The following is a 25,355-nucleotide window of genomic DNA, read 5'->3' on the forward strand; positions in this document are numbered from 1 at the left end:
CATTCGAAATAAAGGGTAAACAATACATAAAGACGTTTTTAGGGAGGGTTGAGAATCGCCCTATACCTGGTCGAAAAGTCATAAACTATTTCACCAACAAACAATACAAACCAAGAATATTTAATGCGACATCTAAAAACATATCTTGTAGAGGCACACAATTCGATTTTACAGATGTGCTTAAATTTAGTGTCAATTTAAGATTAATATAAAAACTCATAAATCTCAAATTTTTAATCGACTTATGATCTTATTTTTTAACTATCTAATATTTAAACACGTAAGATCCGTATAAAAAAATTGATGATGCTCACTCTACAAAATTACAAGCACTTTTAAAAGAATGCTAATCTAACCAACTATGACAAATATTATACCAAGTCATGAAGAAAAGTGAATTTTAATATTTTGAAAGTGCGATGTTTATACTTAAATATGTGTTACATGAGTAGGATATCAACACAAGTTAAATCACGTAAACTGATTATCACTTATAAATTAAATAAATTAGTGGCTAATAAGCACTTACCGTAGGTGGTTGAGCAAAAAGGAAGAAGCTTTTATTAATTAAATAAAAATCTCATTTCTATTTTGCTTTTATCCAAGGCAGAACGGAACTCATATTAAATTAAACTCGAACAATAAGTTAAACTTTTCCCAAAATAAATTAGTCAAAAGTACTTAAAAGATTAATATCCATAATCGTCTTTCTATTTTGCACCCCAGAACATTAGAAAAGAATATAAAGTTGCTGATATCAAAGGTAACGCGTGTAAAAACAAGGCATCGATGTCCTTGTCACCAATAGGTCTTATTGCGATGAATGAAATCTCTCCATCCTTAATCGAGGATTTCGAATCAAATTGTGAAAATGAAAAAAGAACTAGAATTTGTTTCTTTACTAGATTATGGAAAAATTACCTAAATATTTAGAGATCTTCCTTCTAATGATACATGTGAAATTAGGTCTTAAACTTAATTCACGGTCCAAAAGTTAGCTGAAAGGGAGAAGGATCGTCCAAGCCTTATAAGGAGTTCACTCATCTCATTAAGCACCGATTTGGGACTTTTGTCATTGTTTAACAATATATCAATCTCCTCTCGCTGATACATCATATCTCCCTCTTGAATACATCAGCAGCCGCCCTAGAATTTTAAGGTTGTGGGTGCTCTGAATTGAAACTATAAAAAATGTGTTAAAAATGAGATTCGGACCTTGGTACAACAAGGTTAAAAGAGTCTTAAGTACTCATCGTAGAACCATTGGGCCAACTATATGATTTATTCATTAGGTGCTCTATGTTAATTTTATACGAATGTCTATCAATTTCTACATAGATATATATATATATTTCATAACGAAGTTAATGGGTGCTCGAGCACCCGGCGGACATCACGTGGGTCCACCCCTGGAATACATCTTCCCTTCTTTGATACACCCCTTCTCTCAAATGCATCCCTCTCTCATGTATTTAGATGACCTACCTCTCTCTGGTACATTCATCTCATATATATCTCAATGTTCTATCCTCTCTACGATACATGATCACTTCCCTCTCGAATTCATCCATCACCGATATATTTAAATGTCGGTTAATGTATTCAGAAGTTCAGTGATGTATCTTGAATTTATAAAATTTAAGAAATTTTTATAATTTAAAGAATAATAAGGAAATAATATAACTAACTTTTAAAAGTGTGATTTATGTAAATGATAGGAAGATTATTAATGGGGTAGATCTTAATTAATTTAACTAGTTGGCTACTAGTTACACTATACTCTAAAAAGAAAATATATATAAAAAGAAGAAGGAGACGTTGTTGTCAAGAAGGTCGTAATTAAAACCGTGCTTAGCACTAAACCACTACATCAATCAAATATCATGACAACCCCACCAAGCAAAGAAACTCCAATATATACTAATGTGGGTCCTCCTTTAATTTGTATTTATGCCTTTTATGTGGCAATTGTCATTAACCTAAAAGATTATGCTAATACGTGTACGGTCCAAAAGTTCATTGGCCCCATGCCCCAAAATTTCTTCTCTTTACTTTCGATGCTGAAATTTCCAATTTAAAAATATCGAGGAAATATTTTTTTTTTTGTCCTTTTACTTAAAATAAAATAATTTTTTAAAACTCTGTATAAATAAAGGTTTGTTATTTAAAAAAAATATATAAGAGACTGGTGTGAACGTTTTAATTTTTTATATAAAATTTCTGAACTTCTTCTCCATTACGAAACTCCCACTTAGAAATTAGGGAAATTGCTTTTAACAATAATAATGGTTTAGAGATTCTTTTAACTTTCCATTATAAATCAGGAATCAATTTATATATTATTAAATGTATAATAAAAGATGAAATAACTAAAATACAAATAATTAAATTTCGTATAAGTAGTTCATATTTAATTAGCAATTAAACGATTCCTTATTTATGATGTGTGCACTTAAATTATGATATTAAATAAAAGAAAAATTACATAAATTAATACATTTTAAAAAAATAATTACTGATTTTAGCGATACTTTTTATTTATTACCACTTATAGCAATGCTTTGTAAAAAATATATAATATGTATTAAAAGTGAATTATGTATGCAATATATATGAATTATAATTGTTTTTTGAAATATATCATGTTTGTTTGGTAAAAAATTGTCACATTGTATTATAAGTATATTAAAATGTGTGATAAATGTATTATCCATCATTAAAATTTGTATTATATGTGGATAATAAATTGTTCTTTGTAATATGTATTACACTTGTATTATAAATAAATTAAAAGTGATCAAATAAAAAAAATGTTACTGCTATAAATAATAAATATTTTTTTATTATAATATATTTATGTAAGTTTCCCAAAAATAAATTTTATTATTGAAATAAAAAGCAAACGGCTAATTAGCCCGTCTATCTTTGAGCTAAGGTCATGCATAAAGACGCAAAGCTTTCAACTTTTTTTAAAATTATAAATGTTGATTTGAGTTTTCTTTTTCTAGTTATATTAAAAAAAAAAACCTTTATTATTTTAATTATAAGTAATGGCTCTTGATTCACATGCATTCGACACACTAGTCTATAAAGGCCAAAAAGCAAATTTAAACTTTCATTTATTTATTATGGTGTAACATCTCTTTCCACCATGGGCTGAACTACGTGAGATTAATAGGATTTGAATTTCGTCCGGCTGAAAATTACATAGTACATATATAAAATATATTTTTTTATGTATGTAATAGATTTTGATCAATTCTTTTGCTACTTCGTGGTTTTTCAAATTTTAAATTTTCATATTGAAAATTTGAGATCCATCATGATAAAAATACATAAAGTAACCTCCGACTTAAACTTTGTGGGGATCTTGCTAAAGTTGTATCCTTTATAGTGTACTAGTAACTAGTGTATGATTTTCCGTCTTGACAAACAATATTGGTAAAATCTTCAAGTAATAAGTAATAATATTATGATGATCACAAATTAGTGATATTTTTCTGATAATATTTAATATATAGTACAATAATATGATGCTGACAGTTTCCAGAATGATATATGTTATTCACAAATACAGTTTCTGGGTTGAATGAGAATCACATGATCTTATTCACAAATATAAACCGAAATGCATCCACTTGACTTTGTACATCAGAATTTGACATTCTCTTTTAGGTAACACACAATCTCTTGCTGCAATAATTGCAAAAAATGAGATTCATTAATTAACAGTCTAATAAAGGGAAAACAAAAATGTACTAATCACAAGTGTTTATATAACACACAAATAATGTTAGTTTCAAAAATCTTACCAAATGTTATAACATCGTCAAAACTACAAATTTAAAAAAGAACTGTTTGTTTCTTTCTTATTCTTAAATAAAAATTCGATATAGTGACAGACAAATATAACGGTAAGTAGAGGAAACAAAACTTACTATTAAACAGAGAAGAATGCATCCAGCAGCGCCAGGGAACAGAGCATACCAATAGTTGAGCTGATGCAACTTAGCTCCATCAATGAATAACAGCGGCAAACTTGCAGCTACAACACAATACTTAAATTTAGCACAACTAACTTTGAATATACGGAGTTACTCTATATTTTACTATAAGATGTTTTTAAAAATGAGAGATAATTATGGAACTAATAATTTACCAGGAGGATGAACAGAGCGAGTATAAATCATGAAAGCCATTGCAGCAGAAAGGGCGGTGCTTCGAGCTAGCCAACCTGGGCCCAATATTGTGAATGCCAAAACACCAATGGCTGCACAACCGATTTGTGCCATAAACATATTGTATTTCTGCACATTCACATCACATAATTCCAAAGTTAATTTACTTAGACGATCATTCAACTAATAGTCACTCAATTTTGTTAGGTAACAGAAAAATCACCCAACTATTATCATTTCACCTACATAGTATTTCTCTTTTCGGAAGACTTAATCCGGATTCATTTGTTTAGTTATGACTTATGACTTGCTTATTAAAATTCTTATGTTTAAATTGATAGTTGAGTGAATTTTACGTAAAAAAATAAAATTGAATGACTTTCTGAGAAAAAAGAGTTTATAGATGACCTAGTATTTCTATAATTTTCTATATAGATAGTATAATTTTTAAAAGATGTACAATTGACTAGCCATTAAAACACTAATAATGAAATAACACTAATGTTATTGTTATTATGTTAGCATGATTACTCATAACTGATAAGCCTATCGAATGGCCTCCCCTAACTCTCTATAATTTTCCTTAATATTTTCAAAATTATATTGTACGCATTTTGTACATTAATAATTTTAATATGTAAAAATGTTCCCTTCTACTAATGCTCTCATTCTCCCTGGAGTAATATGGTTAAGAATCACTTCTGTTTTTGTTTTTTTGACAGGATTGTTAAGGTGGACTAAAGGATCGTTTGGTTAGGAGTAAGTTATGAAAAGAATAAATAACGTAAGATTATAGTGTAAAATTTGAATAAGGAGGTGTTGTAATTTTTTACTGATTAATTATGCAGGTATTTTTTTAATGTAACAATGATTATTCTTATCTCTTGTACAATGGATAGGATAAAATATGTGTTAGTTTAATTTTTCAAAAAAGGATTGTTAATACAATAGGTCATTTTGATCGTATTAATTGCCTTAATCCATGAATTAGTATAATCTGCATATTTTTATTTTACTTTTTATATCAGTTAAAAAATAGACAGCTCAACAATTCACTTAATATGAATTAGTAATATGAATTAGAGAGAGTACTATTTATATTATCAACAAAAATGACAACCAAGTAGAGTATAAGTAATGCTGAATTTTATGCAACTCTAAAAAGAAAGTAACAAAACATTTTAGGATTGATCATTCATTTTTACTTGTCTATTATACTAAAATAGACTCACTTTTACTTGTCAATTTTAACATATCAAGAGAAAAATATATGTTTTCATGTTTTTATCCTTAACACTAATTACTTATTCTCCAAATCATTTTCCAAAATCCAAACTTAAACATTAATATATTAACATGAATATTAAGTTAAGATATTTATGTTAATCACTACTATTTTTTAAGAGACCTGCCAAGTCCAAAGTGAACAAGTAAATATTGATGAATTTTTATGCAGGTATTATCACTCCTAATAATTCTTGAAGCCAGACCAACACCAAGGGGGTCGTTTGGTAGTTATTGGGGAGTTAGGTATTTATTATATTCTATAATCAGAAATTAGTTAGGCAGGAATTAGGAATTATTATTTTTGTATGTATAGATTGTAATGCAATGATTATTAGTTGATGTTTGGTTTGAACATTTAAGGAATTAATTTTGTAGATCTTGAGGGTGATTTTGCTTATCAGTTGATCTGATATTGCTAATACTAATATGCTTATTTCATATTTTATCCCATATAATAAAATAAAATACTGCATAAATTCTCATATAACTTACATATATGTTAATTTATTAGGAAATCAAAGTAACACCAAACAATGTATAAAATAATAAATGTATAGTTTAATGTTAAATGTTATACCTAAAATGACTAATTCTTCCTAAAGGCCAACCAAACCGATCCTGGGTAATCATGTCCATGATCTAACATTTATCGACAAAATGATGCAATAAAGTATGGATAAGCGAATCAATATAGGTTATGGTGCACTGGTGAAAGTATTTCAATAGAAATTTCGAATTAAAGCACTGGACATAGAAAAAATCTTATTAGGTGCGACTCATGAATGAGCCCTACACAGCGCGATTCAAATTTAATAGAGATATATAATATGGACTCCAGTCCCGTATAGAAAAAAAAAGTATTGATAAGCACAGTTAAGGCTTTCAATTGGTTGAGAGACAAAGTTATACTATAAGCACAATTAAGGCTTTTAATTGGTTGAGAGACAAAGTTATACTCTATATCAAGGAGCCAATTAAGTTACATGTTCACTTAATGACAAATTTCTTTTAAAAGAGAAGAAGCAGAGCTAAAAGCAATTATTTTCTTTCTTCTTTTGGCATATCAGAACAAACAGAGCTAATTAAGCAATCAGCAACGTGTATTATAATTTTGTACAAACAAGTAGTAATATTTATAAACCAGAAAATGCACAAGCCACGAGAAAGGCACTAAAGGATCCTAGACAGACTGAGCCAAAGCTTTTTTAAAATCGAAGATCCAATCAAAGACTTGTAAGAGAAAAATTAAAAATTTTAAAAGGTACATACCTACTTGATATTGGTAACCAAATTAAGAACTTTTGTACTGTTTACTTATCTTTTAATACTTTCTTGTTTTGGGAAGATGACAACAAGATTAGAAACAATACAGTTAGCATCCACAACTACTGGTTTCTGTATGAATCCAAAGATTGTACATGTCCAACTTCCAAGTGGTTCTTTCCCACAAGACTTCTCGTTTCAATATTCTCAAAGGCAAAGCATTCCGTGTTAGCAGGTTTAGGAAAGGATAATACCCTAAAGTGTGATATAAACAGTCTATTATAATATAAGCATTAGTGGCTCCAAGACTCACTAACGAAAAGTTATTTTTTTCTAATTGATTTCCCATTGAAAAATATTTACCGACTATTTTCACAAATATTTTTTATTGGATCTCTAAGAAAAGAAAATAAATTAAAGTAGTTTTTTCATAAGAAAAAGCTAAAAACTTTTTATTGTATCAGCGAGTATCTGTTTCTCATAATGAGTTTTTTCAGTAAGCTGGTTCAACGTAAAATAAGTGCAAAAATCATGTTTATAACACAAATTTTCTATTTACTCGTAGTGGAAAAAAACTCTGATTCTAACTCCTCTTCAGGTAGTTGACTTAGTTGAAAGCTGAAATTGTTTGGTGGTAATTAATTATGAAAACAATATGGTTTCTCATGTTAGTTTGGCTGTTGACTTTTGTATAACTAGTTTCGATTCAATTATTACTCCATCCATCTCAAATTTGATACAAGTTGACTTAATTTATAACTAAAATTGTTTAGTACTAGTAATTATAATTACAAGTTATAACGTTATTTTTGGGTGTTGAATTTAGCAAGTAGTACTTTATCCCCACCAAAACTTGGTCACATGAAAAAATAACTTCATATTTTCTGTCTCCAGTCAATTCATAGAATTAAACAAAAAACAATAAAAGTTACGGTTGGCAATTAGATATAAACTAATGTATGTGACCCTATTTATCACATGTGGAACATATATATTCATATAAATTAATATGCAGCAGCTGTAAACCGTCCAGCTAAAACAACCAGTACCCTTCTCCGTTCACCCTACCCACAAAATATGCTCTCTGTGTCCAATTTTCTTATGCGTTTCGAGATTTAAATTATATAAATAATTTTAATCGAAGTAAATCAAATGAAAAAATAAATAATAAGAAATATGAAAGTTTACCCTAGCACCGGGAGAAGCAGGAGTAGCAAATAGTACAGCACAAACAGCTCCTAGTGGAGCTATAGTCATAGATATCCCTTTAGCTGCCAGTATTTGGTCTATTTTTCCTAGCATTGCCATTGCCGCAAATGCCCCTATTTTATAGTAAGTAAATAAATGGTTAATTTTGTCCACATATCTAAATAGGTTTGTAAGTGAGAGAACCCTACCTGCAGAAGGCCAAATAATGTCACTTAGCGGAGGAGCTTTCGAAGACTTTTCTGGCATCCAACCATCCCATACTCCTGCCGATGCTCTAATGCCCAAACGACATGAATTCTTTCTTCTACTTACTCTCCTGTCTGCTAATATTCTTTCCTTCAAACCCAATCTCCCAAGTCCTATGATTCTGTTTTCATTTGAACAATTCAGTACAGAAAATGTGTGTGAAGACGAAAAGGACGTCGGTGGAAGCAAAATGCAATGATTACAACGGAGATGAAGCTGCGCATTCATTTTTTTTTCCCCCGATTTCTACGCAAAATAGAGCAGTGACATATGAACAAGACAGAATGTACAATTTTTTGAATTTTAATTTTAGATTTGGGTGAATTAGGGCGGTTCAAGTTTAGAACAAAGATACCAATTTGGGTGGAAGTTGGAAATTGGGATGGGACGAGACTCTTCAATATATTGAAGGGGCATAGCAACCCCTCTTGTAAGTAGTGGTGGGGGTATCCAGCTCGGCTAATTTTGTCCAATTGTCTTTTTTTTATTATTAGACCCCTCCAAGAGCGTGGTTTTAAGGGCCAATTCAATTAGTACCCTAGTATATTATTTTCCTAACGACATTTTAGGTTTTACAAATAAATAAACATTTGAATTTGATACTATTTTAGCCTAACTTTTATCGAAAGCAGTATTTATATTCGATCATCTTTAGATTTTATTTAGTAGTTTGATTTATTCAATTTGTTATTGTTGATGTTAAAAGTAAGACGTTCTTTTTTCAATGTTAAAATTTTATAAATAGTTTTTTTAATATGCTTGTCAATTTTCAAAATCAAAATAGATATTATTATATTCTTTTCTATTTTATTTTTATAATTAATTTTAAAAAAAGTTTGAGTAGAAATTAGTTTAAATTTTTTTAATTAGTTTTATATTTTACTTATGATTTCTCATAAAGCGTGTAACGGAAAAGGGGAGAAATAAATATGAAAGTTTTACATCTAAATTAACAAAAATTAGGTATGACAAAAAAGTACACTGTAAACACATTAAAAATAATGATCGTTTATTATTGTCAGTGACCATAAAAGATACTCAATTTATAATTTGTTTTAAAAGTATTTGGGGAGTAAAATGACGTTGGAGTTTGGGAAAAAGATAAGTAGAGGTAACATATCATTAATTTTCAATTCATTGCATTATGCAAAGGGTTATGGGCGGCCATGCTCTTATCACAAAAGTCGCCGTCTTTTCCGGGCTAACCTCAAAGAATGTTTTACATTTGATTTAATTTATTATGTGTAGATATATTAATGAGCGACATTCATAAAATATATATTTATATGTGATAGTAAAATTTGTATAATTATGCATTATAGTAAACATAAATATATATAATTTCCTATATATATATAATAAATAATTGTATAAGTCGTTATAAATAAAAAAAGCAGTTATATATAAATTCATTATATAATTTGTGTATGTATAAAATGAGAAAGAGAGAAAGACAAAAAAAATTAAGCACATAAATTTTTTATATTGTATAATTATAAGTGCATAGGACGAGATATATGTATATGCATGTGTATGTATAATTTTCTCTCGCTTTATACAAATAGAAACACAATTTATAAATTTCGCTTTTGTTTGTATAAGCGATAAAGGCGAGAGTGGCGAGCGAGATTTGGAAGAGCGGCGAGCGAGATATGGGAGAGAGAGAGAAACGAAAATATATGTACATATACAATGTTTTCTCGCTTAATACAAATATAAACACATTTTATACATTTGTGTTTGTATAGAAGTGAGAGGGAGCGAGAGTATTGAGGGAGAGACGTGACTGACAAACAATTTGCTACATGGCACAATTAAATCTTAATTTGATTTATTAGTTTGCCATTATATATTATCACAATTTAGAGTAATCTTTTGGAAAAAATATTATATAAATTTATGAGCTGCAAATATTTTACTTTATTTGTGAAGATTAAAGTTTATTGTGATATAATCTTAACTGATTTAATATTGTAATTTTTTATTTGTCTTTTTTTCAATGATAAAACAGCTCAACAGCGTTGTATAATTCAAATTTAGTCAACTCTTCTCATGTGTGTCGATGTGAAACTTCTTATCTTAATTAAAGGTGTCATATTAAGGGTGTCATATATACGCTTTCTTATGGTTTCAATATCTTATTTACCCCACTGAATAAGATTTGTATAGATTCAACATTGAGGTTTGTCCTGTCTTATTGTAATTTAGCTCGACCCACAACTGACAAGATTGATATATGAGTGCAGTTGATACCATTTTAATTTTCTAGCCCGCTAATAATATTATTTGATATGAGCCTCGGCCCACACGATTTTATAACCCGTCATTAATGTGTAAGACCAGCTTGCTTATACACCTAATACTTTTCATTGTTTTTGTCACTGTGAATTTTCTTATTCTAAGTTAGATGTCATATTATATTAGAACTCAAAATAATACTAGCAATTATTATTTTATTGTTAAGACAAAATATAGAATATGAATTGAATATCAGAAAGATAAAAATACCGTTAGAGTAGACAATTAATGTGCTAAATCCACATAATATTATTATTTAACTGTAACCCACACAAAATTCACGTTCTTTTTATCAATATATGGGCACAAGTAAAAATAAAGATGTAGTTTATAATAGATCGATTATCTGGAGTCTTGGACATATCACCACTGCCAAAAATGCCAACGTTTTCTGTGTTTGGACATGTACCGCTATGCAAAAATAATTTTTTTAATTATCACTGTTTTCATAAATTACCTAAATCTGATGATTTCAAGATAATATTTGAAAAATCTACATTTTTTCCTGTTAGTAATTAGTGAGAGTCCAATTCTTTACCCACTCATTTTTCCCATTCTTCTAACTCCCATTTACTATAATAACAATAACAAAAAAAAGTTGATAATGTGTGAGAAACTAATAATGCTTAGAACAGTCACAAAAACTTGTCTTGTTACGTTGTTTCCTTTTCGCAACACTTGTATAAAAACACCAACAAAAACAAAAACAAATATTTATTATTGCATTAGTGTGGGGGACAAGTGCACAGATAGCTGCTTCAGCTTCGAGAATCACTGTCTATAGAATGGCCCAACATTACTAAGAAATGGTCTAGGAATTTATTATACTAAGAAATTATATAATGCAGCTCTGGTATAAAGTTTTTTTTTCTCCATGCAGGTAATGTTATTTCAAAGCTGAGAAACCACTTTCACTTGCTGAATTTTGGGCCTCTTTAGTTCCATTGAAATCAAAACGTCTAAATTTATATATTAAGAGACCAATTGAAATTTAAATACAAATCTAAATTTTAAGTATTTAAAATTTTATCAGAATTTATTTTTATTGAAAGAGTAATAAATATAAAATAATAAATACTAAATTGATATATTATTGTATCATAAAATATTTTATCAAAATTATACTGTCGGTGATGTGTAATAACTATTATGTTAGGTAATAGTGATATTTTGTGCAGTAGTTAGTGGTACGATGGTTGACGATAATGATTGATGGGGTTCGAGGGTAATTTGTGGCAGCGGCAGCTGCTGTTTATAGTTGTGGTGCATAATAGTGATAATTAATGATGATCGTAAATTATAATCGTTGATTGATATTTGGCTATGTATAGTAGTGATTGTTGATGGTGATTGATTGTATGTACGTATAAATATAAATGATAGAAGATTCAAACAAAAGAATAAACGAATTCAATAATTGATATATGAATAATAAAAATTTTAAAACGAGGCATTATTTTGAAATATAAACAGATTTTCAAACCCAAGTCCATGACCCAACAAAGATATTATAACCGAAACTAAGCCCAATGTTAACAGGAAAGAAAGAAAGAAAACCCAATAGATCCCAAACCTAAGCCCAAATAACAATCACATAGGAGGTTGAAAACCTCCATCGACGACCAAATTATGGCCGGTGACAAACTGAGAGTCATCCGACGCCAAAAACAAGACAGCATCAGCTACATGAGAAGCTCTTAGAGCTCCAATTTTCAAGCAATTGAAGGATTCAAACAGTTTCTCTAGCTCCTCTACACCCATTTTCATCGTTTTCTCTAACAATGGCGTTGCCACTGCTGCTGGAGAAACACAGTTCACTCGGATACCATACGCACCCAGTCCTTTACTTGCAGACTTCACCAATCCCAGTACTGCGTGTTTCGACATTGCGTAGTCAATTTGCCTCGTTACCCCCATCGTCGCCGTCGAGCTCGCCGTGCATATTATCTTCCCTCTGACCCCACCTTCCACCATAGCCTTTGCCGCGTGTTTCACGCAAGCGACTGACCCACGAACGTTGACCGCAAATAGGCTATCTAAAGCATCCAGATTGAACCCTAGGATATCTTGTGCGTGCTCGTCGTGGCTGCCAATTCCGGCGTTGCTGAACATTATATCGACTCGACCGTAAATTTCCACTGTTGATTGTACAAGGGATTGGACTTGTTGCTCATCTGTAACGTCACATTTAATGAAAGTGCAGTGAGTGGACCCGATTGATTCCGCAACTGATCGACCTTTTTCTTCTTGGATGTCAGCGATTACTACCTGAGCGCCATGTTGAGCAAACAGATGTGCTGTCGCTTCTCCGATTCCGCTTGCTCCTCCGGTGATGATGGCAATTTTACCGTTCAATTTTGGATTGAATGATGGCAGAATTGGGTTCTCCATTTTCTTCAATTTTTTTTGGACTCACTCTGAAGGTAACAAACAAACACTTTGGCACTTGTGTATTTATACTCAACAAACTGTTTGTTGTAAGAGGGTAAAAAGGACATGTGCATACCTAATGATTAAAATTAGGTAAATGCCAACATCAGTTGAATTTTGGGAATTATTGAATTAGCAGAAGTACCCTCAAATTTGTCAGTGCATATGTTGGAATCAATCAGAAAGCAGATCCCGTAGCTTATCATAGCCAGCCAACCCTGGACCCGGGACCAGGGGCGGAGTTAGTAAGGGTTTGGGTTCATCTGAATCAGTTTGATAGAAAATTACATTGTGTGTATATATACTAGACATTACATTTGTTATAAGTTATTCATGTGTTCACTTTTTAGTGAAAATTTTGACTCCTCTATTTAAAAGATATTTCATTTTCTTTTTATATAATCCAGCAAAATCCGCCCATTTAGGCGGAAAAGACTTTGGCTCACATGTAATACGAATCTCCACTTCACAAGGAAGATGTTTCTAGTTTTTCAACATGTTATCTGCAGTAATTTAAATAAACAATAACAGCTGTGTTTTGAAGTAATCTGGTTTACTTCTCAAAGCATCAAATGCTTTCCTATTACCATCCTCAAGTTTACAAAATGGCCGACCAAGAAAACGATCTTAATGCAGATAAATGCCCCACAAAACTTTTAAAAAGTCAGTGGCAATCATAGAGCACATCACTAGCAGATTTACATGCAAGTAATAACCAAGTTTCTTCTTTATGTCTGACAATATGGATCCAGTCTAGGAAAGTTCCATTAATGGTGAGTGATTAACATGGCCGCGTTGTCAGAGATCAAAGTACAACGACTGCATCCGTGTTCTGTCACATGATGAAACAGACGAGCAAAGATGTGACGGATACTATGACCACAATTTTTTACATTGGTCGTTTGACATTCAAGTGATTATGGTTCCTTCTGGTCCTGCTCTATAGTAATTTCATCACTATTCTATGGCAGATTCTCGCGAAAAGGCACATCAATATATAGCTATCACACCGATTTGACACTTGTTGTTTTTCTAGAGACAGGAACTTCACCTTAGCGTTTAATTTTAAAGTGAGAATATATATCACCGTTCTTGTAATTACTCGTGTAAAACCTAAACTGACCAAGTGAAAGTATAACAGCCATTCAGTTAGGCACATATTTTCTTGTTGGACTATATAAAAGTTGTTGTAATTATTAAAGCAGCACCGTCAATATGTCCGAGTGGTTAAGGAGACAGACTTGAAATCTGTTGGGCTTCGCCCGCGCAGGTTCGAACCCTGCTGTTGACGTTTTCCTTTTTTTTTTTTACATATATATATATACAAATTAGAAGAAACTATCTACAACAAAAATTTGAATGTAATACCAAAGACTACAATCTATAACATTTTGTATACACTAATATACAGTTTATATATACAATCTGAAAGAAAAAAATTTAAAGCCCTCTCGACTATTATATAAACTGTATAATTATGTATATTCTTGACTATTATATGATCTTGGAAGGGAAATCAATGGTACAATTGTATGAAGCTCACAGTGAAATTGGGAAAAATATATAGAAGAATGTAAAATCGCCAAATTTGTCACTGAGTTACTGGGAATTAGAGGCTCTTAGTAAGATTGGTAGTGCATTGAGGAAGCCTTTGCATGTAGATTCAAATGTCGGTCACATTTTACCAGTTTTAAATTTTCAAAACTAAAATTGTCAGCTTGAACCTTGTCCTCTTTAAAAAACAATTTACTAAAATTCGAATGAAAAGTAAAATATTTAATCTAGATCTAGAAAAACAATAATCTATGAATAAAAATGGTGTATAATCTTAGATTTGATTAAAAAAAAAAAAAATTACGTGTCTACACTGCTAAAACATAATGTAATAAAAAACATTGAAATTAGATAATTCTATATAATCAGCCAGCAGATCGCATCTTCATTACAAAGTCAGAACACTTCCAAATTAATATAGAGAATACATGTTATGAAGATTCGGAATTCATCTAAAAGAAGAGCTACATTACAAGGGTTTTACTAGATGTTACGGGTTTAAGTCTCCGTAATCCGTAGGTACCAAGTCCTCCCTTTTCCTTTGTTAAAGAGTATTTTATCCATTATCTAAATTTTCTGGCGCTAATCTAAATTTATCGAGGCTCCAGTATTCAATGTGAGTAAGGCATACCTGATAAAGGATGAGAAACCACTGAGGAAAAGAGAAAATTCAAGGCTAAGGTTGATGTATAGAATTTTATTTACGAACAAGGCTATACATGTAATCTTCATTAGTTTTTAGTCTCAACTAATATTGGTTTCGTAGACCGCTAGACAAGTAATAATGAATTTTCAATGCTTCTATATGTTGCCGCATGTAATTAATAGAGTACTGGTTTATAATAGATATTTGTGCTTTTTCCTTTACTCTTTGTTACTACTATAAATATAAACTTTGACCATATAAAAAAATTATTTTTCATTTTAAATAGTTAAACTTAAATATTTTGACATAAATTAATATTAATGTTTGTTTTATAGATAATATTAAAAATATAATGTAAAGAAAAATTTCCTTTCAATCACTTGGAACGGCACAAAGGGGTGGAGAAGTAGTCCCTTTGTAATGTCTTTTCTTCTCCGATTGTGATTTAGTTCGACGCTTTCCGATGATCTTTCGAAGTTCAAATATAACCAACTAGAATTAATTATTTTTATTTATTTGGGATGTGCTACTATTAAAAATTTAAACAAATAAAAATTATTTTTTTAAAAAAAAAATAAAAAAAACTAACTAATTAATAAAAGAATTAAATTTGGATTACAGGTATTTTTAAATTAAAAGGTGGAAGGAGGGGTTTTATTAATGACGGACATTTTAAAATCAAAAGATGAAAGGAGAACCCAATGATATTTTGAGATATTAATTCAAGTTGGAGTTAATATCGATCGCTCAATTTTGATAATTTATTTAGTAAAGTCACCTTGTTTTATATCAATAAAATTACTGAATTCAGATATTTATATCAATAAAATGATTCAACTAAATTTGTTTATCAAAAAATATTTAAGACTTTTAGAACTTATGCCCTTCCAACTGCATTTGAATGATTATTAGTATTAATTATCCAAAGTAATTGGATCATCAAATACAACTAAATCTCCAAAATATATTGTATTGGAAGTAAGAAATTAAAGTTTTACAGGGTGACGAGCACGAATTTTATTCCACGAATCAACTACGGAGAAGAGTTTATAAGGAAAAATAAAATGGCCATGAAATTGGATCTTCTGGATGCCATTTTAACAAAAATAAAAATAAAAGTACACAAACAAATATAAAGATTTTCTTTCTTTTCCCTCCAACTACGATAGTCTTGTACAATATAATAATTCAGTATAAAAATATAAAGATAATATAAAAATTAGTAAGGAACATCTTCTTCTTACCAAATTAAATATTATTTTTCAAAATTTATACATAGTTGAAAAGTTTGAAACGGAGAAAAAAAAGGTAATATAGTGTTACCATATCAAGCTAAATGTTTTATGTTTATTTTAAAAAGTTTCCTTATTGGAAATTTGACATTATATTTCCTATTTCTACACAAACTGGACTTCTAAAGTTACCATATTTTGCCCTGTTGTTTTTTTTTCCCTACAGAAATCAGCCTTTCTTTAGAGTCTATAAAAACATTACACTGTGAGATTCAATTTTCACACACCCTTCTCTTTATTGAGTAACTAAACTCTCTGTTTCAGCAAAAATTGTCCTCTGTTTCTTCATTCTTCCAAAAAAAATTTGTTGAAGATGGAGAATCTACTAACCACATATGAGTTCCAATTTTGGACTGATGATTTTATCATTCCCAACAACATCAACTTGAACAACAATCTTTTTGCTAGTCCCCTTTTTCTGATAGAATTTCGGATTCAAGAATTTCTCCGGTATTTGCCAGAGGGAGGGGATTCCATCGTGGAGGAACCACGAGGTCCATTTACCGTGAGATCTTTCTTTTTGCCGAGTAAGGCTGTTATTGGTGATGATGATGATAGCATTTGCCAAACACTGAGTTATTTTGGTGTGCCTCTGCACAGAATGCCTACTGTCATTGGAGGTATCTCTTCTTTTGCTCGGACCATGGTGGCTCAACCTGTCAATTTCGGTCGTCCTCTGCTTCCCATTGTTGTCGCCATTGAAGTTAACACTTGTAATCCCAGAGACTTAGAGACTGCGCACGGAAGAAAATATGGTTTCATACCGGAGGTTGAAGAGGAGGACAAGCCCATGGATAAACGGTCCAAGAATTGATTAGCTTAAACACAATATGTAACACCAACAAAGTTGCTTATCATGTATGCAACTTAATTAGTTTTTAATCTCGACTAATGTTTTTGCATGCTGTTTAATTAAATATGTATTTCAATTTTATTTTGATAAATCTTTTACATCTTAAATCAATGTTGAAATCTAATATGCATAAGAGATTTGTTTCACACAGTTATTATCTGTAGAATTACTTTAGTTCATTAAGGCTATATCACTAAGAGAATGATTGATATTGTTAGGAAAAATAGAGAATTATCTTTCAAAAAAATCATAATGTATTTGGCGTTTCATATATAATTTTATTTCCAAATTATAGTGGATCGTATTTGGACTTATAAAAAGGCAAAAAGAATAATGTATTATAGTGTACGTTCAATTTACTTTTATGGACGATGAAATTGAATTTTCCTTTTCTTCATTTTTAATGTACAAATATATTTCACTTTCTTGTTAAAATTAATCCAGCTAAAGAAAAATCAGGCAAACATGTTAGTAGGGTGATTTATATTAGAAGTGAAATTGACAATTAATCAAAACTCAAATAATATTATTCTATTTGTTTAATGATAGATAGGTTATTAATTTAACGGTTAGGCAATAATTTAAATTTCCTTTATATTTTCATTAGTTCAATTTTCTTAAACGATAAATTGATAATTTAATCAGTTACAATATTATGAGTATATATTAAATAATGATGTATCAGTATATATCTAATTAATTTTAACCTTGATAAAAGATAAATTATTCTCAATTATTTTCGAATTCAAAAAAGGGATTTCATTAACCTTGGACAAACAATGACTTTTTTTCCCAATGTTGGTTAGTGCTTTCTTTCATGAGCATAATAATGTGAATAAAGAAGGAACATTTAGCAATCTGCATATTGGTTCGTCACTTTGTTTATAATCAATTAAATTGATATCTGACGTATTTAGTATATTACAGTGAATAAAGAAAAACCATTTAACTATATAATTAATATTTTATGAATTTAATCTATTTATAAATTAATAACCTGATATTTTTAAAATTGAATCAAACTGACTGATACACAATCATATAATGTGTTAGTTTTAACTTCTATTTATGACTCTTTATAAGAGTTATTTATTAGACAATCTAAGTTAGTTTTTATTAAGGAAAATATATAGATTTCCTCTAAGTTAGTTTTTATTAAGGAAAATATAAGTTAGTAGTGACTTTTTACACACTTCAACTACTCAAAAGTGAATTTATTTCCATATTGAGATGTGTATCATCATTTTAACATTATATGATGTATTACATGCTACCAGCCTACTACATTAGTGTTTCGCCAGCATGATGTCATAAATTATAATTTTTTGTTTTTTTTCTTTATAATTAACTTTTCTTTTGTTAACTATATTTTACTCTAACTAATCCCTAATTGATTGTTTTAATTCTCTAATAATGATATCTTTCTCATCGCTAATCCCACTCATTTTCAATTCTCATTTCATCGGAAAATCATATCCGACCTCATCTTCGCTATTGATTTTATGCACTATATCACCTTCAGTTCTTCTTTATCACCCACACCTAATATTACCGCCATCATTATCAATATTATTTTTTTCTTCTTCACCACCTTTAATTACCTCTTTTAATGTTTATCATTAGCCACCCATCACCACCAAATCCATAAAGATGCTATTACCAACAAAACAAAAAATTGATTAACAACTAAAATTCTTTAACAAAGTCAGAAAAATAAAAGATAAAAACAATCAATCAAATTTTTTCTAAATAAAATAGAGTTATTCACTAACAAATCTATGAAAATTAACCTAGTTACGAATAGAAAAGATTATAATTTAAGATTGTGATAAAATTAAAATTATGTGATGAAAACAAAAAATGAAGAAGAGGACAATAGGTGGGGTTTTGAAGAAGAAATGTGCGGGTGGTGGTTAAAAAGAGGATTCAAAGAAAATTTATGTTTTCCCCCTTTTTATTAGGTAATTCTAAGATGAATCGTTTTTTTAATTATTTATTTATAATTGTCACTTACTTGAGAAGAACCGGCAAAAGGGGGCTCTTTGAGTTTTCAATTGGCAAAATATAATATCTTTTCATATTCTTTAATTTTTTTTTATTACTCAAGTTGTTTCTAATTACTTGTCTACTTTTAAATCAATACATTTATTACGAAATCAATATTGATGAGTTTATTATTTTATTCTAACTAATTATGAAGTGGATTAATTAAAAACTTAATATTTTTTAAAAGTTTTACGTTTTCCAAAATAATTAATTGATGATATAATAAATTCAAAAATATTATCGTTTCTTGATTTGTCAAAATGGAGAAGTAACTAGGAACAATTAAAAAAATATATATGAACAAGTAATTAGGAATTGAGGAAGAAGTATTATTAGGGTTTAATTATAAATGGAAAGTTTATTTGAAATCAATCCTTCAATTTTTGACTAGTATTCGTACTTGATAAGGCCACATATTGCCTAATAATTAATTGCTTGCCTCTCAAGTTACTATTTTGTTTCCCAATCAACAAATTTGGAAACCTTAGATAATATAAAGTTTCCTATTTCGACAGAAATTAGTCTTTCCTCGAAGAATATATAAAGCTGCCTATTGCTCCAACAATTCATCACCAATAATTTTCTTCTATTCACTTAGCAATCTCGAGATTCCAAATCTTCAATGAGTTCAAAGTTTAGACAGATGATTTTATCACATCAACTTGAAAACCATCAACAACAATCCTTCTACTAGTCCCTTATTCTTGTTAGAAATTCACGTTCAAGAATTTGTTCAATATCTTTTAGAGAATGGGGATTCCATCGAGGAGGAACCTCGAGGTGCAATCTTTCTATTTGCCAAGTAGTGCTAGGATTGGTGCTCCAATGATAGTCTTCGTGAAATACTAAGCTCTATAGGTGTTCCTTTGCACCGAATGTCACTTATCTCTTCGTTTGGTCTGAGAATGATGTCTTTACTAGCCAATTCAGGGCACCCTGTGCTTCCTACTGTTCTTCTCATTGCCGTTAACAGTTGTGATCCCACTCCTAGAGATGCAGCAGAGAGAATTAAAGATGAACGTCTTCGTCTTAAGCCGTTTTTTGAGTATAAGGTATAAGGTGATCTATAGAATTTTATTTACAAAGAAAGCTATACATGTAATCTTTATTAGTTTTTAGTTTCAACTAATGGTTTGTAGACGGCAAACCAAGTAATATTGGATTTTCAATGCTTACCAATGTTGCCGCTTGTAATTATTGCAGTATTTGTTGCTGTAATAAGTTAAGATATTTCAATTTTACATGCAATTTCCAGTTCAATTTTATACTAGTTCGTTTCTATCATAAGTTTGTGTGTCAAAGTTCCACAAAATTTCATGCAAATTTCTTATAATATGCACCATCACTTTAGTCATCTTTTAAAAAGAAAATAAACTAATTTCTTCAAGCGCTCAAAGCTTTTTAATTTGAAGATTGTTTACAATCTATAACAATTCCATTAAAACTGCATCTGGCCCAAAAGTATACACAAAATATTTTAGTTAGCAATGGTATATGAATCCAACCACGCCAATACTACACTTGAGACATTTTCTCCTTGAAATTATCTAAAATACCAAAAAATTATTTTCTCTATCAGTAAAATATAGTGCTCCATATTCCGTAACATTTAACAGGATATCTTGTCAAACTTCCCAAAATATGATTTTTTTGACTAATTTCAAATTCATCACATTTGTTTCAACTGCTTCATTTTACTTGTGTTTCATGACTTTCAGAGAACTTCAGACTTGTTTTTCTGGACCTGCACTTTTAACCCAATCAATAGACCATGGGTTCGTAGCCCTAGCTGGTCGTGACAGAAGCAATTCTTTTTGATAATTTAGAGGCATATAGAAATGCTTTGCGGATATGTCAAGTGACCTCATTTATTTCATCAAGTTTAAATAAACAACTTTCTTCAGTAGTGATACATATTTCTCCAAAGATTCTAGCGAAGGTACGTAATTGCATGCAATTTCCACTCTTAATAGCAACAGTTCAGAATACAACATACAGTTCAAAATTGTCTACTGAATTCCACACTACTATCTATCTGATATCATGTACTCTAGGGCTCAAACCTGCATATCTTCTAAATGTTGTACCTTAAACCAGAGAAGCGTCATGGAGTATACTTGAGAAAAATGTTCCTCCTTCTGCATCTGATTCTCAAACTTATAGCGTCTTTGGTGGTGCAAACTTCACATTCATACTAAACAGATTCATAAATATATCATTGGTTACAAAGTCAGGTAAACCTACCAACCAAATTGTAGAGAACCGTGTACACTATGTTACAATGAGCTGGTTGCTAAGGGAGTTCAACTGCTATCCTCCTCAATTGTTTTTATCAAATGAGAACTAACCAGTAATGGTATTTGCACCTCTTCTCTGAACAAAATTATTGTAGAAGTTTCTTGTCCGAAAGAACAAAGCCAAGGCCACAAGAGCCCCAAAGAAAGTGGAAGCTGCCATGATAAAGAAGGATAACATGAAGCAGTGAGTTCCAGTACACATGTTCCCTACATCTGATGCTTCCTTATCGTAGAGGTATCCGACAACCCAAACAGACAGTATATAAGATCCTACAGGGCCTGCTACGGTTATGGTGTTAAATATTGTGCCCAGATGCCTTGCACCAAATATCTCAGAAACAATTGTGGGCATTAGTGACCATTGTGATCCATAACAAATGCCAACTATAACAGAGCCGGCATACAAAGCACCAGGCAGACCAGATGCTATCACAGCATGGCCAACAGTCATACTAGCCAGAGTAACAACAATAAATAATGGCCTTGACCAACCTAGTGAGCGCAAGAAATAATCTGAAATATAACCAGCTCCAAAGCGACCAAGAAAATTCCAGATACTCCATAGAGAAACTAAAGTATTTGTCTCTAAGATAGTGTACCCAAGTGACCCTCCTATCTGGCTAATGTTATTAACTGTAGCCAGCCCTGTGCCCATTCCGCATGCAGTGGTGACAAACAAAAACCAAAAACCAGTGGTGCACATTGCCTGAAAAAGATTCATGTTTTCCCCCCATTCTGGAGTCCTCCTCTCATTCATATCTCTCTCTTGATCAGCACCAGCAGGCAACTCATCATAGTTACCATGACTTTGCCCCATGTCCACAAAATGCGCCTGAGATCTATTTTGCTCATCTTCCGGTGAGTTTTGCTCGAGTAAGTATTTAATTATTCTATAAGACTTTTCCTTGTGGACATTGATCGCAACAGAAATCGGGGAAAGCAGCAAGAAAATGAGTACAGCAAAAGTAATGATGCGAACAGACAGTTGTAAAGAGAAAATGTTTCCCACAATGATTTCAGCCATGAGATAAGAAGCCAGAACCAGAGCAATCAATGAGAAACCATTAAGATGCTTCTTCTCATCATCTTCATTTGTTGGCGAGATTGTTATGAACGACATAAGTAACAGGGTAGTAATAGGAGGCAACAATGCCAACAACAGAAGATATGCAGTGAGCCTGTTCCTAAAGATTGTTTGATATACTTGAATTAATATTGCTCCACTCAACCCAAGAAAACCCTGCACAGAATTATGGAAAATAAATCAAATGTCAAAATAGGGGACAAGGGAAGGCAGCTAAATTGAAAGCAACACACACAAACAAGATTAGCATCACAAGCCTTCTGAGATTCCAACTCTATTCTCTGATCTCTATGATCTTTCAATTTTACTTTGAGACTTGGTGCTGAAATCAAAGGAATGCCAAAACCTTCTTTATTATAAAGAGGAAAAGATACAATTAACTTTGTGAACAACTTAGTCATCTTCTTTAGTTAATACTCCCTCCGTCCGAAATTATTTGTCATGATTTCTATTTTAAGAGTCAAACAATAAAAATTTTGACTAACATTTTAAGATGTATTTTTCATCATATTAATATGCAAAAAAATTATAATTTATAGTACTTTTCATGTAGTTTTAGAATATCTATTTTTTTTGTTAAAATATCGAATTAATGTGATCTAATTTACCTTTGAAAATTAGTCAAATTGACTTTCGATAAGCGCAACATGACAAACTTCCGGACAGAGAGAGTATTTTGGAGGTCGAAGAGATGGCATCCACAATATCATTTGATTGACTATGCCTAAATCTATCCCTATTCCCACGTAGACATGAAGTCTCTAACCTTAGGTAAGCATAATAGCACTTATGCCTACATAGATATAAAGCCTGTAACCAGAACAAAAAGAATTCAGAGAATCTTAACAATAGAGAACCTTATGTAAGCGTAATATCACCAACAAAAACAACAAAACCAAGTTTCAGTTGATATCATCTTAATAGATCTTTTGAGACAGCTACTTCCATAAGATTTTAGGTCTAGCTCATTCCTTTAACCAATCTCACAACCACTTCTAGTCATAGAATTTATAAACAATACATATGAATGTTCACTTAAGAAATGACCAAACAGTCCTAGGCCACCTTCTCACTTAATCATCTACATGTGCTACTTGCGCTCTTTGTAGCATATTATCCTTTCTATTTCTATCCGATGTATGTGTGCTACTTGCAATCTTAATTAAATGTGATTTTTTCTATTTTTATCCAATCTATTATGACCAAACTCAATCTTCACACCCACATTTCTACAAATTTCGTCTTGTGACATGTTAAATATTTATAATCTTTCAAACATTCTATAAGACAAAACCTTTCCATTCGTTTGCATCATCCTAATGCGTGACAATCCTATTGCACCTTTCAATATAAGTCTGTTTATTTCAACTTTATGTGTTAAATCTTCATCTATCAAACCATTCTATTGGAAAACTGAATGTCCATATCAAAATAGTGTGCATTGTGAGGCACCAAAATCCATCTAATCTCATCATCCTGATTTCAATCAGGGCCTGAAGTCTTATTGCACATTCCTATCTTACTCGGATTGGGTTATCAATCTACCACATGATATTAATTTCTCCGCTTAATTGATAAGAGTACATAAAAATGAAGTCGATAATAAAGCTTGAAACTTAAATAAACAGTCCTATTTTACAATTTGCCAATAATTTCTGCAGAGTAACACCATTAGACTTGCTCAAATTAAACGGATTGAGAAACGAACCTTCATGATGCCAACAATGGTGCCTCTATAATTAGGGAAATTGTGCACAGCAGTGACAACGTTAGCCGTATTGAAGAAAGTCATAGCATGAGCCGCTAAAAGCATATAGAGGCACATAACCCATAAAGGGGGTTTAGGTAGGAGGCCCATAACGGTCAACCACATAAGATAATAGCCAGCAAAGCACTGAATAGCTCCGGCAAGCAGCACCACCCATGGACCACCAAAACGACGACGACGGCGAGTGGTGACTGATGAGTAGAGTAAGCCGGAAAGTATGCCGACATTAGCGCCGACATCTTTGAATACGGAGACGACATTGAGGGATGATTGATCGTATCCTTGGGTAGATTTGAGAATGGAAGAATAAATGGCGAATGTGTAGAGTGAACCGCTGGTACATTGGATCCATATACTAGCAACTGTGGCTACCCATTTGGTGTTGATCTTGGCCTTAAAACTGGGATTGTAATCTGGGTCTAAATCCATTTTTACTGATTTCTTCTTCTTCCTCCTCCTCTTTTGGTTGATGAGTGATCTTCTAGGAATTATTCGACGTGTTCTTCACCAGATTTTCTGATTTCGTCTTACATGTTGAGTTGTTTTCATTTTTGGGATTTCGTCTTTAACTCTCTATGTTGAGTGTGTTACTCTGACTGCCACGTGTACATAAACTCCCTAACTATTACGCTATCGCTAATTATTATTCTTCCCGTTCCTCACATTTTTATATTAAGAAACTAATTGATTTTTTTTATTTAATGTTATTTTAAGTTAATTTTTTCAATTTATTAATAAATATGTTAGATTTCAAAAATTAAAGTGCATTTGAAATTTTTGAATTTATTTCAGGAGCCAAGATTTTTCACCAATTAATTCAAAATTTTAAAAAAATTGTTATAGCTTCAATTTTCAAGATTACTTTTAAATCTGAGTACATAATTTTATTTATTCATATTTACCA

General features: G+C 31.0%; 3 protein-coding genes and 1 non-coding gene across 4 annotated transcripts; 1 reads left to right on the top strand and 3 right to left on the bottom strand.

The window, feature by feature from the left end:
* Positions 1–3,438: 3,438 nt before the first annotated feature.
* LOC101244759 (uncharacterized) lies at positions 3,439–8,672 on the bottom strand. Its single transcript, XM_004236138.5, has 5 exons — positions 8,126–8,672; positions 7,917–8,050; positions 4,160–4,307; positions 3,939–4,045; positions 3,439–3,693 (listed from the first exon to the last, which is right to left on the bottom strand). The coding sequence occupies exons 1-5, from the start codon at positions 8,409–8,411 to the stop codon at positions 3,652–3,654; spliced, it is 717 nt and encodes a 238-aa protein (XP_004236186.1). The 5' UTR covers positions 8,412–8,672; the 3' UTR covers positions 3,439–3,651.
* A 3,247-nt stretch (positions 8,673–11,919) lies between these two features.
* On the bottom strand, positions 11,920–13,423 carry LOC101244473 (short-chain dehydrogenase reductase 3b-like). Its single transcript, XM_004236137.5, has one exon. It carries the CDS (start codon positions 12,870–12,872, stop codon positions 12,072–12,074), a length of 801 nt encoding a protein of 266 aa, XP_004236185.1. The 5' UTR covers positions 12,873–13,423; the 3' UTR covers positions 11,920–12,071.
* A 697-nt stretch (positions 13,424–14,120) lies between these two features.
* On the top strand, positions 14,121–14,202 carry TRNAS-UGA (transfer RNA serine (anticodon UGA)). The gene has a single exon. It is a non-coding gene; the product is annotated as a tRNA-Ser (tRNA).
* A 6,950-nt stretch (positions 14,203–21,152) lies between these two features.
* Positions 21,153–25,295, bottom strand: LOC101244171 (protein NUCLEAR FUSION DEFECTIVE 4). Its single transcript, XM_004236136.5, has 2 exons — positions 24,392–25,295; positions 21,153–22,839 (listed from the first exon to the last, which is right to left on the bottom strand). The coding sequence occupies exons 1-2, from the start codon at positions 24,878–24,880 to the stop codon at positions 21,646–21,648; spliced, it is 1,683 nt and encodes a 560-aa protein (XP_004236184.1). The 5' UTR covers positions 24,881–25,295; the 3' UTR covers positions 21,153–21,645.
* Between the last annotated feature and the right edge of the window lie 60 nt (positions 25,296–25,355).

The sequence above is a fragment of the Solanum lycopersicum genome, chromosome 3 (genome assembly GCF_036512215.1).
Source record: "Solanum lycopersicum chromosome 3, SLM_r2.1".
NCBI classification, from domain to species: domain Eukaryota; kingdom Viridiplantae; phylum Streptophyta; class Magnoliopsida; order Solanales; family Solanaceae; genus Solanum; species Solanum lycopersicum.

Bases quoted from the DNA above. Each gene is read 5' to 3' on its own strand.
- LOC101244759 (XM_004236138.5), bottom strand. From the start codon at position 8,411: ATGAATGCGCAGCTTCATCTCCGTTGTAATCATTGCATTTTGCTTCCA. The intron at 4,046-4,159 runs GTAAATTATTAG...ATTGTGTTGTAG, and splicing joins TCGCTCTGTTCATCCTCCTG to CTGCAAGTTTGCCGCTGTTA. The intron at 3,694-3,938 runs GTAAGTTTTGTT...CAATTATTGCAG, and splicing joins GCATTCTTCTCTGTTTAATA to CAAGAGATTGTGTGTTACCT.
- LOC101244473 (XM_004236137.5), bottom strand. From the start codon at position 12,872: ATGGAGAACCCAATTCTGCCATCATTCAATCCAAAATTGAACGGTAAA.
- LOC101244171 (XM_004236136.5), bottom strand. From the start codon at position 24,880: ATGGATTTAGACCCAGATTACAATCCCAGTTTTAAGGCCAAGATCAAC. The intron at 22,840-24,391 runs GTTCGTTTCTCA...AATTCTGTGCAG, and splicing joins CCATTGTTGGCATCATGAAG to GGTTTTCTTGGGTTGAGTGG.